This window comes from Procambarus clarkii, chromosome 10, assembly GCF_040958095.1.
Source record: "Procambarus clarkii isolate CNS0578487 chromosome 10, FALCON_Pclarkii_2.0, whole genome shotgun sequence".
Lineage (NCBI taxonomy): Eukaryota > Metazoa > Arthropoda > Malacostraca > Decapoda > Cambaridae > Procambarus > Procambarus clarkii.
The window spans coordinates 38,252,870-38,266,666 of NC_091159.1; the positions used below are offsets into that span (position 1 = coordinate 38,252,870).

General features: G+C 48.9%; 1 protein-coding gene across 1 annotated transcript; it reads right to left on the reverse strand.

The window, feature by feature from the left end:
- Nucleotides 1–12,811: 12,811 nt before the first annotated feature.
- Nucleotides 12,812–13,537, reverse strand: LOC138363308 (germ cell nuclear acidic protein-like). Its single transcript, XM_069322325.1, has one exon. The coding sequence runs from the start codon at nucleotides 13,535–13,537 to the stop codon at nucleotides 12,812–12,814; it is 726 nt and encodes a 241-aa protein (XP_069178426.1).
- Nucleotides 13,538–13,797: the final 260 nt, after the last annotated feature.

The following is a 13,797-nucleotide window of genomic DNA, read 5'->3' on the forward strand; positions in this document are numbered from 1 at the left end:
AGCCAGGTTATTGTGACTCCTCGTCTGCATATGAATGTCATTACTGTTGCTTTACAGTGTTGCTTCAGAGATTAACGCCTGTGTTCGCTAGAGTCCTTCCTGTAATGTTTATGTGGTCGTGGTGAGCACATGTTATCTAATTTTTGTCTATGTGACAAATTACTGAAGTTTGATGAAATTCGGCGTCCTGTTTAAACGAACCGTTCAAAGAATGAACATTTAAATTAGCAACCCGTTCTAGACTCAAGTCCATTCCATCCAGCGGTCGACCCCACAGACGCATTCATAAATTTTAACATGCTGTTCAGTCAAAACGGGAATTTTCTCAAATATGAATTAATATTATAATATATTAGCATATTGTGCATATATAGGCATAGGTTAGGTTAGGTTAGGTTAGGTTAGGTGTTTAGGTTCTGTTGGCGATTATTTGTATTTGTAGTACGTGGGTGAAGCATTTACAGCGTTGTGATTCGAACACAATTCTTCAGTGAAGCACTTGTTCCAGAAGTGTTCGGACGTCAACAGTTGTGAGTCGCAGCCCGTCCTCCAAACAAATATCAAAAAGTGATTCCATCCACCCGCCAAACCCCCTGTTTATGAATGAAAAGCAGTTTACACACGACTCACAACTGATGACGTTCGAACACTTCCGGTACAAGAGCTTCACTGACGAATTTTGTTCGAATCACAACGCTGTAAATGCTTCACCCACGTACTACACATACAAATAATCGCCAACAGAACCTAAACACCTAACCTAACCTAACCTTACCTAACCTAACCTAACCTATGCCTATATATACACAATATGCTAATATATTATAATATTAATTTATATTTGAGAAAATTCCCGTTTTGAATGAACAGCATGTTAAAATTTATGAATGCGTCTGTGGGGTCGACCGCTGGATGGAATGGACTTGAGTCGAGGACGGGTTGGTGAGTCGTGTGTAAACAGTTTTCATTCATAAACAGCGGGTTTGGCGGGTGTATAGAATCACTTTTGGGACTGTTTGGAGGAGGGGCTGAAATTTGTGAATGTTTGAAATACACAACGAGGAATAAGGGGCCAGATTCACGAAGCAGTTACGCAAGTACTTACGAACGTGTACATCTTTCCTCGATCTTTGACGGCTTTGATTACATTTAGTAAACAGTTTACAAGAATGAAATCTTTCCAATCAACTGTTGTTCTTGTTATAAACAGCCTCCTGGTGTTACGGATCAATTAACTGTTTAATAATTATCAACAAACCTGCCAAAGATCGAGAAAAGATGTATAGGTTCGTAAGTGCTTGCGTAACTGCTTCGTGAATCTGACTCGGGTCGTCCTCAGGCTCTTAATTGTCCATGCAACGGCCGACCCCAAGGACGCATTCGTCAGTTTAATCGTTCAGTAACAGAACACGTCATTTTCTCCACTATGGAGAATGGTCCATGTATATTATGTGTGTAGTTTAGCCTTTGTTGGGGGAGATTAGGCTGTTTGCTTCTGTTGGCAATTATTTGAATTTTCGGTACATGTTGAAGCATTTAGAGCAACCCGTCCTCACACTAGGCTGGTTAAAGCAGCGGCCCTCCATCCCAGAAGCATTCATCATTTTTAACATACTGTGTATTAAACATTGTTTTGTTCTCATATATAAATTAATATTATTACACATATAAATTCTGTGTATAGTTAGGCGTAGGTTAGGTTAGGTTAGGTTAGGTTAGGTTAGGTTAGGTTAGGTGTTTAGGTTCTGTTGGCGATTATTTGTATTTGTAGTACGTGGGTGAAGCATTTATAGAATTGTGGTTCGAACAGAGGACGTGAGCGAAGCACTTGTTCCGGAAGTGTTCGGACGTCATCAGTTGTGAGTCGTGTGTAAACCGTTTTTCATTCATAAACAGGGGGTTTGGCGGCTGGATTAACGACCTTGGATCTTTGTATGCGAAGACGAGCTGTAGCCTGAGGACAAGTTAGTTGTAACTCCCATGATCAAACCCGCCCCCCCCCCCCCCAAGATTTCACACCCAGGGAAGCCTTCTCCAAGAGGTCAGCCCAGACGACCTCTAGATCGTATTACAAAGTTAATTAAACATTCCTCTACTAGTCTTAGTAGGAAGTGTTACTCAGTATACTCTAGGATTCGATAACATTTAGTTTACAACAATATTTTAGTGCACAATAGTGAAGTGTAACAATGGTAGCAGCTAGCGTTACAACAGATGAGCGACGTTACATGGTTTTCGACTAGCAAGACCTACAGAATGTATTGACCCCCGTGTGTTGTATTGCTGCTGCCACACCTGCCGGCGGAGACGTGAGTACTGCAGTAAACCTTAAGTATAGTAACTGCCAGTCAACATTGTCACTTGTCACTGTTCACTTGAGACAGTTAAGCAAGTCCCAGCTGTGTCTGGGTACAAGTGACAGGATGAACAACCCAGCGGGTTTTCTTCCTATTGGGGAGTGTTGTACATGCTGCTATGGCGGTATGTCCACTCACAAGATGAGTGGCGCTGCCCAATAAACTCGCCCCTCGGGGCAAAATTAAAAAAAAAATTAACATTGTCACTGGACCCAATATGCTAATTTATCGGAGCAAACAGTGTGATAATGGTCCCATCACCATGTTGGGGTTAGGCTTGAGTTGTCTGTCTCAACACAGACGTGAATTATGTTGATCTTGCACCAGCTTTTGCAGTTGTGAAAGACGAAGTGATGTGCTGACTAGAAGAGATTATTTTATGCAACTTAACTGTTCCTGGCTCTTTATTAAGGCATTTACCCTAATTACCTTAATGCAATAGTGTTTAATAATATTAAAAAACTTGAAGGTTTGTATCTTACAGATTTATTAAAATACAAGACCTTAGTTACAGGAGAACTTGTACTGTAATATAAAGAACCACTTGAAGAAAGTCATTCCTTATGTCAATAAGAACTTCAAACTCTTTCTTAACGATAATGACCTCGGTAAACTATTCATGATGAGATGAGTTGTTTACCGTCATGAGTTGTCATGAGATGAGATGGTTGCCATATATATGAACGCCTTTATTAACACAATCTTTAGTGTTTTCACAAACACAGAAAACGAGAAGGAGAAGTTCTTGAATTTCTAATTGAGTTGGTGTTAGGCTTCTTGGTGAATTGTAAACAAAAAACTGAATTTTCGTCTTTGATAGAGAACATCATCATTGTGAGGGCAGTCTTCGTCATCACTGACCCAGTGATGTTTTGTATTGACCCCTTAGATGTTCCCTGGTGGAGCCCTTAGACGTGATCTTTTGGAGCCCTCAGACGTGCCCTGGTGGAGCCTTCAGACGTGCCCTGGTGGAGCCCTCAGACGAGCCCTGGTGGAGCCCTCAGACGTGCCCTGGTGGAGCCCTCAGACGTGCCCTGGTGGAGCCCTCAGACGTGCCCTGGTGGAGCCCTCAGACGTGCCCTGGTGGAGCCCTCAGACGTGCCCTGGTGGAGCCCTCAGACGTGCCCTGGTGGAGCCCTCAGACGTGCCCTGGTGGAGCCCTCAGACGTGCCCTGGTGGAGCCCTCAGACGTGCCCTGGTGGAGCCCTCAGACGTGCCCTGGTGGAGCCCTCAGACGTGCCCTGGTGGAGCCCTCAGACGTGCTCTGGTGGAGCCCTCAGACGTGCCCTGGTGGAGCCCTCAGACGTGCCCTGGTGGAGCCCTCAGACGTGCCCTGGTGGAGCCCTCAGACGTGCCCTGGTGGAGCCCTCAGACGTGCCCTGGATAAAGATCTCAGACGTGCCCTTGACGTCCATAAGGACGCGAGTGCTCAGCATATTATTCAAGGCATTGTGGTGTCCGAGCATGTGACCCACACACACACACACACACGGAGCCGGCCGGCCGAGCGGACAGCATGCTGTACACGTGATCCTGTGGTCCCGGGTTCGATCTCGGGCGCCGGCGAGAAACGATGGGCAGAGTTTCTTTCACCCTAGGCCTCTGTTACCTAGCAGTAAATAGGTACCTGGGAGTTAGTCAGCTGTCACGGGCTGCTTTCTGGAGTGTGTGCGTATGTGATGTGGAGAAAAAAATAGTAGTAGTAGAAACAGTTGATTGACAGTTGAGAGGCGGGCAGAGCTCAACTCCCCCAAGCACAACTAGGTGAATACACACACACACACACAGGTCTGTGTGGCTTGACCAAAGAGCCAGAGCTCAACCCCAACGCAAGCACAACTAGGTGAGTACACAGACACGACTGCTTCTAGAGCTACGAGGTATGAGTTACGAGGAAGGGCTACGTGAATTAAACTTCACGTTGCTTGAAGACGGAAGAGCAAGTGGAGACATGATAAAACATGGACAATGGTCAGGGCACCTGATTAATTAGAAAACAACCAGACTGTTTAACAGTGGTACACGGGTGGTACACGAACAAGAGGACACAGGTGGAACTGAGTACCCAAATGAGCCACAGAGACGTTAAAAAGACTTTTTATAGTGCCAAAGTAGTTAACAGGTGACATGCTACACACGTAATGTAACCGAGGATTACACCGAGTCTTCTAGGGTTGCTGAGGCAGCTTCTCATACCGGGAGAGGGATTAGAAGATGCCTCAGTTCTATTTTTTTTTAGATTAGAAGATTGCAAGTAGCACGGGCTATGGTGAGCCCGGAGTAGACTTACCCGGCCCGCCGCCATCAATGGCTCCAACCCTTCTCGATTTTTTTTTTGTCGCAAAACATAACGTTCGAACATTTTTGTTCAGTACTTGTATTTGTTTTACTTAGTTCTACACCGACTCATGTCTTTATTTTGTATGCCGTGATCATATCTCCTCGTATCCTTTCATCTACCAGCTTGGGCATGTTTAAGGCTTCTGGTCCGTCACCTCAGCTCCTGCTGTTGTCTGGATGTTACTTGGTCTGTGTTTGTCCTCTTTATTTTTTCTTGATGTTTTTTAGTGTGTGTGTGTGTTTGTGTGTGTGTGTTTGTGTGTGTGTGTGTGCTCCTCCACACACACACACACACACACACACACACACACACACACACACACACACACACACACACACACACACACACACACACACACACACACACACACACACACACACACACACACACATCTGGTGCACACTTTCTACATAATGATACATTCATCGAGGCCAATTTAGGTGTCCCAGAGACGACGTGTTCCTCCTGTCAGCCTTGACGCTCTCCCTCACCCTGCCTCCCTCACCCTGCCTCCCTCCCTACCTTCCTGCCTCCCTCCCTACCTGCCTCCCTCCCTACCTTCCTGCCTCCCTCCCTACCTGCCTCCCTCCCTACCTTCCTGCCTCCCTCACCCTGCCTCCCTCACCCTGCCTCCCTCCCTACCTTCCTGCCTCCCTCCCTACCTGCCTCCCTCCCTACCTGCCTCACTCCCTACCTGCCTCCCTCCCTACCTTCCTGCCTCCCTCCCTACCTTCCTCCCTCCCTACCTTCCTGCCTCCCTACCTTCCTGCCTCCCTCCCTACCTTCCTGCCTCCCTACCTTCCTGCCTCCCTCCCTACCTGCCTCCCTCCCTACCTGCCTCCCTCCCTACCTGCCTCACTCCCTACCTGCTTCACTCCCTATCTGTCTTCACACACACACACATACACGCACACACACACACACACACACACACACACACACACACACACACACACACACACACACACACACACACACACACACACACACATACACACACACATGGAATGCGTGATGTGGTGGAGGCTGACTCCATACACAGTTTTAAATGTAGATATGATAGAGCCCAGTAGGCTCAGGAATCTGTACATCAGTTGACATACTCAGTTGACACAAACATAAACATGTGTACACACACACACAAACGTACACGTGCACACACACATTCCTCACATTCCTCAGACTCATTCCTCTCAATGTTTGCTGACGATGCCAAAATTATGAGAAGGAGTAAGACAGAGGAGGACAGCTTGAGACTTCAAGAAGACCTGGACAAGCTGCAGGAATGGTCGAACAAATAGTTGTTAGAGTTTAACCCAAGCAAATGTAATGTAATGAAGATAGGTGTAGGGAGGAGGAGACCAGATAAAAGATCTCGTTTGTTAGATGAAATACTTCAAGAGTCAGAGAGAGAGAAAGACCTGGGGGTTGATATCACGCCAGACCTGTCCCCTGAAGCCCATATCAAGAGGATAACATCAGCGGCATATGCCAGGTTGGTCTACATAAGAACGGCCTTTAGAAACCTGTGTAAGGAATCTTTCAGAACTTTGTATACCACATATGTCAGACCAATCCTGGAGTATGCGGCTCCAGCATGGAGTCCATATCTAGTCAAGCATAAGACTAAACTGGAAAAGGTTCAAAGGTTTGCCACCAGACTAGTACCCGAACTGAGAAGTATGAGTCACGAGGAGAGACTACGGGAATTAAACCTCACGTCACTGGGAGACAGAAGAGTTAGGGGGGACATGATCACATACAAGATTCTCAGAGGAATTGATAGGGTAGATAAAGACAGACTATTTAACACAAGGGGCACACGCACTCGGGGACACTGGTGGAAATTGAGTGCCCAAATGAGCCATAGAGGCGTTAGAAAGATTTTTTTCAGTGTCAGAGTGGTTGACAAATGGAATGCATTAGGAAGTGATGTGGTGGAGGCTGACTCTATACACAGCTTCAAGATATGATAGAGCCCAGTAGGCTCAGGAACCTGTACATTAATTGATTGATAGTTGAGAGGCGGGACCAAAGAGCCTGAGCTCAACCCCCGCAAGCACAACTAGGTGAGTACACACAAACATACACAGGGGGTCAGGTAGCTGAGTGGACAGCGCGCAGGACTTCGTAATTTCACTAATTCTTGTCAAGTTATTCCTTGATTTTAACATTCTGTTGATATCCTCTATTTATTCCTTTCATCAGTCTCCCCTGTCTACCTGTCTGTTAATTATCCTTGCAGCCTGCAAGGTCGCCTCCAACACCCTATAGTGTATTAATATATACATAATTGTGTATGTATATTGACTAACTGCCAGGTACCTATTTACTGGTAGGTGAAAAGCGGCATTAGGTGACAGGAAGCGTGTCCAACCATTTCTGTATGGTCATAGTGACAGTATTGGGCAGCGCCACTCATCCTGTGAGTGGACACACCGCCATAGTGACAGTATTGGGCAGCGTCACTCATCCTGTGAGTGAACACACCGCCATAGTGACAGTATTGGGCAGCGTCACTCATCCTGTGAGTGGACACACCGCCATAGTGACAGTATTGGGCAGCACCACTCATCCTGTGAGTGGACACACCGCCATAGTGACAGTATTGGGCAGCGTCACTCATCCTGTGAGTGGACACACCGCCATAGTGACAGTATTGGGCAGCACCACTCATCCTGTGAGTGGACACACCGCCATAGTGACAGTATTGGGCAGCGCCACTCATCCTGTGAGTGGACACACCGCCATAGTGACAGTATTGGGCAGCACCACTCATCCTGTGAGTAGACACACCGCCATAGTGACAGTATTGGGCAGCGTCACTCATCCTGTGAGTGGACACACCGCCATAGTGACAGTATTGGGCAGCGTCACTCATCCTGTGAGTGGACACACCGCCATAGCAGCATGTACAATACTCCCCAATAGGAAGAAAACCCGCTGGGTTGTTCATCCTGTCACTTGTACCCCAGACACAGTTGGAGCTTGCTTAACTGTCTCAAGTGAACAGGTTATCAAACAAGGAGATTAACATTTACCAACCTCTTAAACTCACGTTATCTTGCGGGTGGAAAGTGGAGTAATTTTTTGAGGACAGTGCATCTATATATGATCAAATATTTTCGTAACTCAAGCAATGTGGGATTTGTTATTCTGTTCATTTCTAATGTTTGTTAGATTGGCAGAATCTCTCAGGATGTGAGAGCTGGGACAAGGCGGCGTCCATCGCTGGTACAACAGGTTTTCATCTCCGCTGCTCAGCTGTCGTTTCTATTGAGAATTTCCATAGGTATTTATATCGGAGATGAATTCTCGCTATTAGTGATTCTCTCCCGCGGCCACCTGCCTTGGACAGGTCCAGTGATTTGTTCCTCTGTGTTCCCTGCCACAGTTACTTTGGCACGTGCTGCTGCTGCTGCCTGATTCTTGGCCACAAGGTGACACAAGGGGACCACAAGGTAAGACCAGGTGACCACAAGGTAACACAAGGTGACCACAAGGTAAGACCAGGGGACCACAAGGTAAGACCAGGTGACCACAAGGTAAGACCAGGTGACCACAAGGTATATTATTTCTCAGTTTGACATTCTAAATATATTCGCAGAATGAATACGATTATCGTGCCTCTGTAACCCTTTCCTCCACCGCCCACGGGATGGGTATGGGGTGCATAATAAAGAAAGAAATTTGAATTGGATGTGTTGCACTCAAGTGCACTCAAGGTGGCCCAAGTTGCAGGCCCCGCGTGTTCACCGGTTCATCAAATAACAAGTGTTTTGTTCCGTTCAGGTGAAAAGCTTTGTTTTCAGTTTTAAAGTGGAACATGTGAGTCTGACTAGACAGTTGAGTATGAGTCTTGGGACAGTAAGAGTTAAAGACCCTCTTACTCTTTCCTCTCAACCTGGTCTAAACTTGGATCGTTTAAACCAGCTTCGTGTTATTGAGTCTTCACGTGGTATGGTTTGTTCTGGTGGAGGCTCAACACTTTCTAAAGCTGAGAACCTTTCTCCAGTGTGGCGACCACACCTGTTACAGAGAGGGCCACACCTGCTGCAGGGAGGGCCACACCTGTTGCAGGGAGGACCACACACCTGTTGCAGGAAGGACCACACCTGTTGCAGGAAGGACCACACACCTGTTGCAGGAAGGACCACACCTGTTGCAGGAAGGACCACACACCTGTTGCAGGAAGGACCACACACCTGTTGCAGGAAGGACCACACACCTGTTGCAGGAAGGACCACACACCTGTTGCAGGAAGGATTGCTTCCTTCAGCTCCTCTGACTCGTGTCCATTTTCCGATTCTACCCAAGTTTTCATCTCCTATTTTCACACAGTTACTATGGGCTCTCGTCGTCCACCTTGTCAATTCCCTTCAATATTTCGCATATAGTGATCATATCCCATACTTAGTGGATGAAGTGTGTGCATCATTCGGTCAGTGAGGTTAAGCACCTTTATGACAGGCCAGCACGGGGACGGGTGACCATATGGTGGCGACGAAGGCCTCCGGCCTCAGCCAACAAATAAAGCAGATCGTGGATGCTGGGAGCGGCCCCCTGGTGGCGGCGGCGGCCATGACCATGTTAGGGGAGACAGGCATCATGAGGTGCCTGACTGGCCCCAACCACCCGGCACTCTGAGCGGTGCCTCCTGGCTCCCCCCCCCCACACACACACCCAAAACCCCCCCTTCACCCCCACTACCAACCTCAACCACCGCTCCTAAAAGGGTAGGAGAGGTGGCAAGGGCCCCGCTGCTCCACCTAGCCCTCAGCATCCTACATGGACCTCAGGAGACAGAGAGAGAGAGACAGAGAGAGAGAGAGAGAGAGAGAGAGAGAGAGAGAGAGAGAGAGAGAGAGAGAGAGAGAGAGAGAGAGAGAAAGAGAGACATCTACAGCCACACACCGCGTCAGCGAGGCGGACAGCACACCTACATCTTTTCCTTTTCCCATACCCGTCCATTCTGGATAGGGGGGGGGGGGGTAAAGAAATGGGTAAGGGGAGCGGTTGTGGGCTTGGGGAGGAGAGAGTGAGAGGGGAGAGGGGAGGAGAGAGTAGCGAGGGAGGGGGGAGGGAGAGAGAGGGGAGGAGGAGGAGTGAGGGGTCAAGAGGCTACTCACTCCCAGCATCACGTTCCCTCTCTCTCATCTCCCATGAAGTGGGAGGAATTTCTCTTGCACCCGACCCTTGCCGCTTGCTGTTGCTCCCCCCCCCCCCTACCTCTCTCTCTCTCTCTCTCTCTCTCTCTCTCTCTCTCTCTCTCTCTCTCTCTCTCTCTCTCTCTCTCTCTCTCTCTCTCTCTCTCTCTCTCTCTCTCTCTGTCTCTCTCTCTCTGTCTCTCTCTCTCTCTCTCTCTGTCTCTCTCTCTCTCTCTCTCTCTCTCTCTCTCTCTCTCTCTCTCTCTCTCTCTCTCTCTCTCTCTCTCTCTCTCTCTCTCTCTCTCTCTCTCTCTGTCTCTCTGTCTCTCTGTCTCTCTGTCTCTCTGTCTCTCTGTCTCTCTCTCTCTCTCTCTCTCTCTCTCTCTCTCTCTCTCTCTCTCTCTCTCTCTCTCTCTCTCTCTCTCTCTCTCTCCCTCTCACACACTCTTTCTCTTTCTCTCACACACAATATCTCTCTCTCTCTCTCTCTCTCTCTCTCTCTCTCTCTCTCTCTCTCTCTCTCTCTCTCTCTCTCTCTCACACAGGCATCCTGTACATACCAGTTGCGTTGCTCCTGGCAGTATGGGTTCGAGTCACTGCTGGGGTGTGAGTTTTCAGTTGCATATAGTCCTGACACTCTCACACTCACACTCCTGCACTCTGCCATGACACTACTGGATGTCTTCAAGAAGTGTAACACTGACAAGTGTGTGTCAACACCTCTCTCGTCACACTGTAACCTGTACCATTGATGACTCCTGTACCATTGATGACTCCTGTACCCATCACGTGACTGTAACCTTCCTCCCACTTGCCCACATGATGGGGTGTTATTTCCTTAACAAAACTAAGCTTAGAGGTAAGGTAAGTCTCATTCAAGTTAAGTGATATTGGGCCTGGCCACTAACTGGGAGGGTGACCACGTGACCACATATATCCTCGCCCCTTACCCATGGGTAACCTGGGGAGGGTAGTTAAAGGCTCGGACGTGGACCCCATACCCCGTCCAGTAGGCGGACGTGGACCCCATAACCCGTCCAGTAGGCGGACGTGGACCCCATAACCCGTCCAGTAGGCGGACGTGGACCACATAACCCGTCCAGTAGGCGGACGTGGACCCCATAACCCGTCCAGTAGGCGGACGTGGACCACATACCTCGTCCAGTAGACGGACGTGGACCCCATACCTCGTCCAGTAGGCGTTAATGGACCCCACATCTACCAACGGTTACAGACCCCGGTAAAGATCTCTCAACATATACCCCAACATTCCCTCAAGTCACAGCCCCGCTCCTGCGCCAGGTAAGTCCACAACGGGCTCACCATAGCCCGTGCTACTCCAAACTTTTTGTTCCAAGTAAGGTTGTTAGTCGCCGCAGCTCGCAGCCTGACGCATGAATCACAGCCTGGTTGATCCGGTGCCCTGTTCAGGTGGTTATCCCGTTCTCTCTTGAACACGGGGGAGAGTGTTGAACAATCTTGGGCCCTTCAGCTTGATAGAACTGTCTCTTAGCGTACCTTGTGCCCCCTTACACCTGATGCTTCTGTTCACCTAGCAGTAAGCAGGTATACCCTGGAGGTGTGAGAGTCCTCCTGGAGGAGGGGGGGGGGGGGTCAGGGGGTGGCTTAGAGACCACCATGACCCCTAACAAGCTTCCTGCCCTCTAAACTTGTTACAATTACCTCTCGTTAGTGATGAGTGAGTTGAAGTGTGCACATGGTGTATACATAGTGTGGTGGTGTATACATAGTGTGGTGGTTTATACATAGTGTGGTGATGTATGGATAGTGTGGTGGTGTATACACAGTGTCATGGTGTATACATAGTGTGGTGGTGTATACATAGTGTAGTGGTGTATGGATAGTGTGGTGGTGTATACATAGTGTGATGGTGTATGGATAGTGTGGTGGTGTATACATAGTGTGGTGGTGTATACATAGTGTGATGGTGTATACATAGTGTGATGGTGTATACATAGTGTGGTGGTGTATACATAGTGTGGTGGTGTATACATAGTGTGGTGGTGTATGGATAGTGTGGTGGTGTATACATAGTGTCATGGTGTATACATAGTGTGGTGGTGTATACATAGTGTGGTGGTGTATACATAGTGTGGTGGTGTATACACCCTGTGTGTGCCAGTAGGCCTCCCGCCTTGCTAGCAGACAGTGTGCTGGGGTTGGATTATAAGTTAGCGCGGTCAGTCAGTCCAGTGAAAAAACCAGAGCAACAAGTGAGCTTTCTGTTTCTTGGTGGCCGTCTTGGGGCGCTGGTGCTGCCTGCTGCACCCTCTCACCCCCCCTCATGCTGTACCTGGCCCACCCACCTGCTGCTCCTGCCTCACCCACCCACCCACCCACCTGCTGCACCTGCCTCACACCTGCTGAACCTGCCCCACCCACCTGCTGCACCCTCTCACCCCCTGATGCTGCACTCCACCCACCCACCCCACCCACCTGCCTCACCCACCCACCTGCTGAACCTGCCCCACCCACCCACCCACCCACCTGCTGCACCTTCTCACCCCCTGATGCTGCACCCCACCCACCCACCTGCTGCACCTGCCTCACCCACCTGCTGCACCCACTCACCCCCCTGATGCGTGACCTGATCCACCCACCCACCCACCTGCTGCAACCCCCCCCCCCCCACCCTGTCCACCCACCTTCGGTTGTATATTATATACACTAAGAGCCATACTCTCTTAGTGCTCTCACCCAATTGTTCTCACTGGGGTTGAGAGTCAGCCACTGGGCCCCGCCTCTCTACTTTACCTACGCCTCCTAAATATAGAAAAATGGGCATTATTTCCTTCAAACTTTGTTTTGACCTTTGGCTGACAGCTGAGGGAATGGTCTTGAGGAGGTTGGCGAGTAATGAAAGACTGCGTCACAGCTCTAGATAAGGAGTCGTCAGCCTTCAGGACCCTTTAAGACGTCTTCCTTAAAGCTTTCTGAGGCAAAGGTCAAAGTCGATGTTTGAGGGAAATAGCAGCCATTTTCTGAACCTTGGAGGCGTCGTTAGTAGTCGTTAGGAAACTACACTTAATCCGGCACGACCCAAGAAAATGAATTGTGTTATATTGCATTATACATTTGTAGACTGCCTCCACTACTTCCTCCCCTACTGCCTCCACTACTTCCTCCCCTACTGCCTCCACTACTTCCTCCCCTACTGCCTCCACTACTTCCTCCCCTACTGCCTCCACTACTTCCTCCCCTACTGCCTCCACTACTTCCTCCCCTACTGCCTCCACTACTTCCTCCCCTACTGCCTCCACTACTTCCTCCCCTACTGCCTCCACTACTTCCTCCCCTACTGCCTCCACTACTTCCTCCCCTACTGCCTCCACTACTTCCTCCCCTACTGCCTCCACTACTTCCTCCCCTACTGCCTCCACTACTTCCTCCCCTACTGCCTCCACTACTTCCTCCCCTACTGCCTCCACTACTTCCTCCCCTACTGCCTCCACTACTTCCTCCCCTACTGCCTCCACTACTTCCTCCCCTACTGCCTCCACTACTTCCTCCCCTACTGCCTCCACTACTTCCTCCCCTACTGCCTCCACTACTTCCTCCCCTACTGCCTCCACTACTTCCTCCCCTACTGCCTCCACTACTTCCTCCCCTACTGCCTCCACTACTTCGCTCTGACACTGAGACAATATATAATCTAATCTTGAGGAAATCATGTCTCCTGTGTAGTTTCAGTGCACAAAAGTAAGAGTGGTTCATGGTCAGTAACTAAAGACCGGCGTCACTGCTTTCAAACACCTGCAAAATTCTTGAGAAAATAAACTCTCTACAAATGTCAACATTTTTTTTTTTACCATATTGGGTTACTACGTGGCTCATGACATGTCCAGGAAAGGTCGTCCTGCTCCTGATCTTTTGCAAACCTGTCCATTGGATGACTCCAGGATCAACTATACTGTTGTGGTGAGCGTTGCAG

Bases quoted from the DNA above. Each gene is read 5' to 3' on its own strand.
- LOC138363308 (XM_069322325.1), bottom strand. From the start codon at position 13,537: ATGATTTCCTCAAGATTAGATTATATATTGTCTCAGTGTCAGAGCGAA.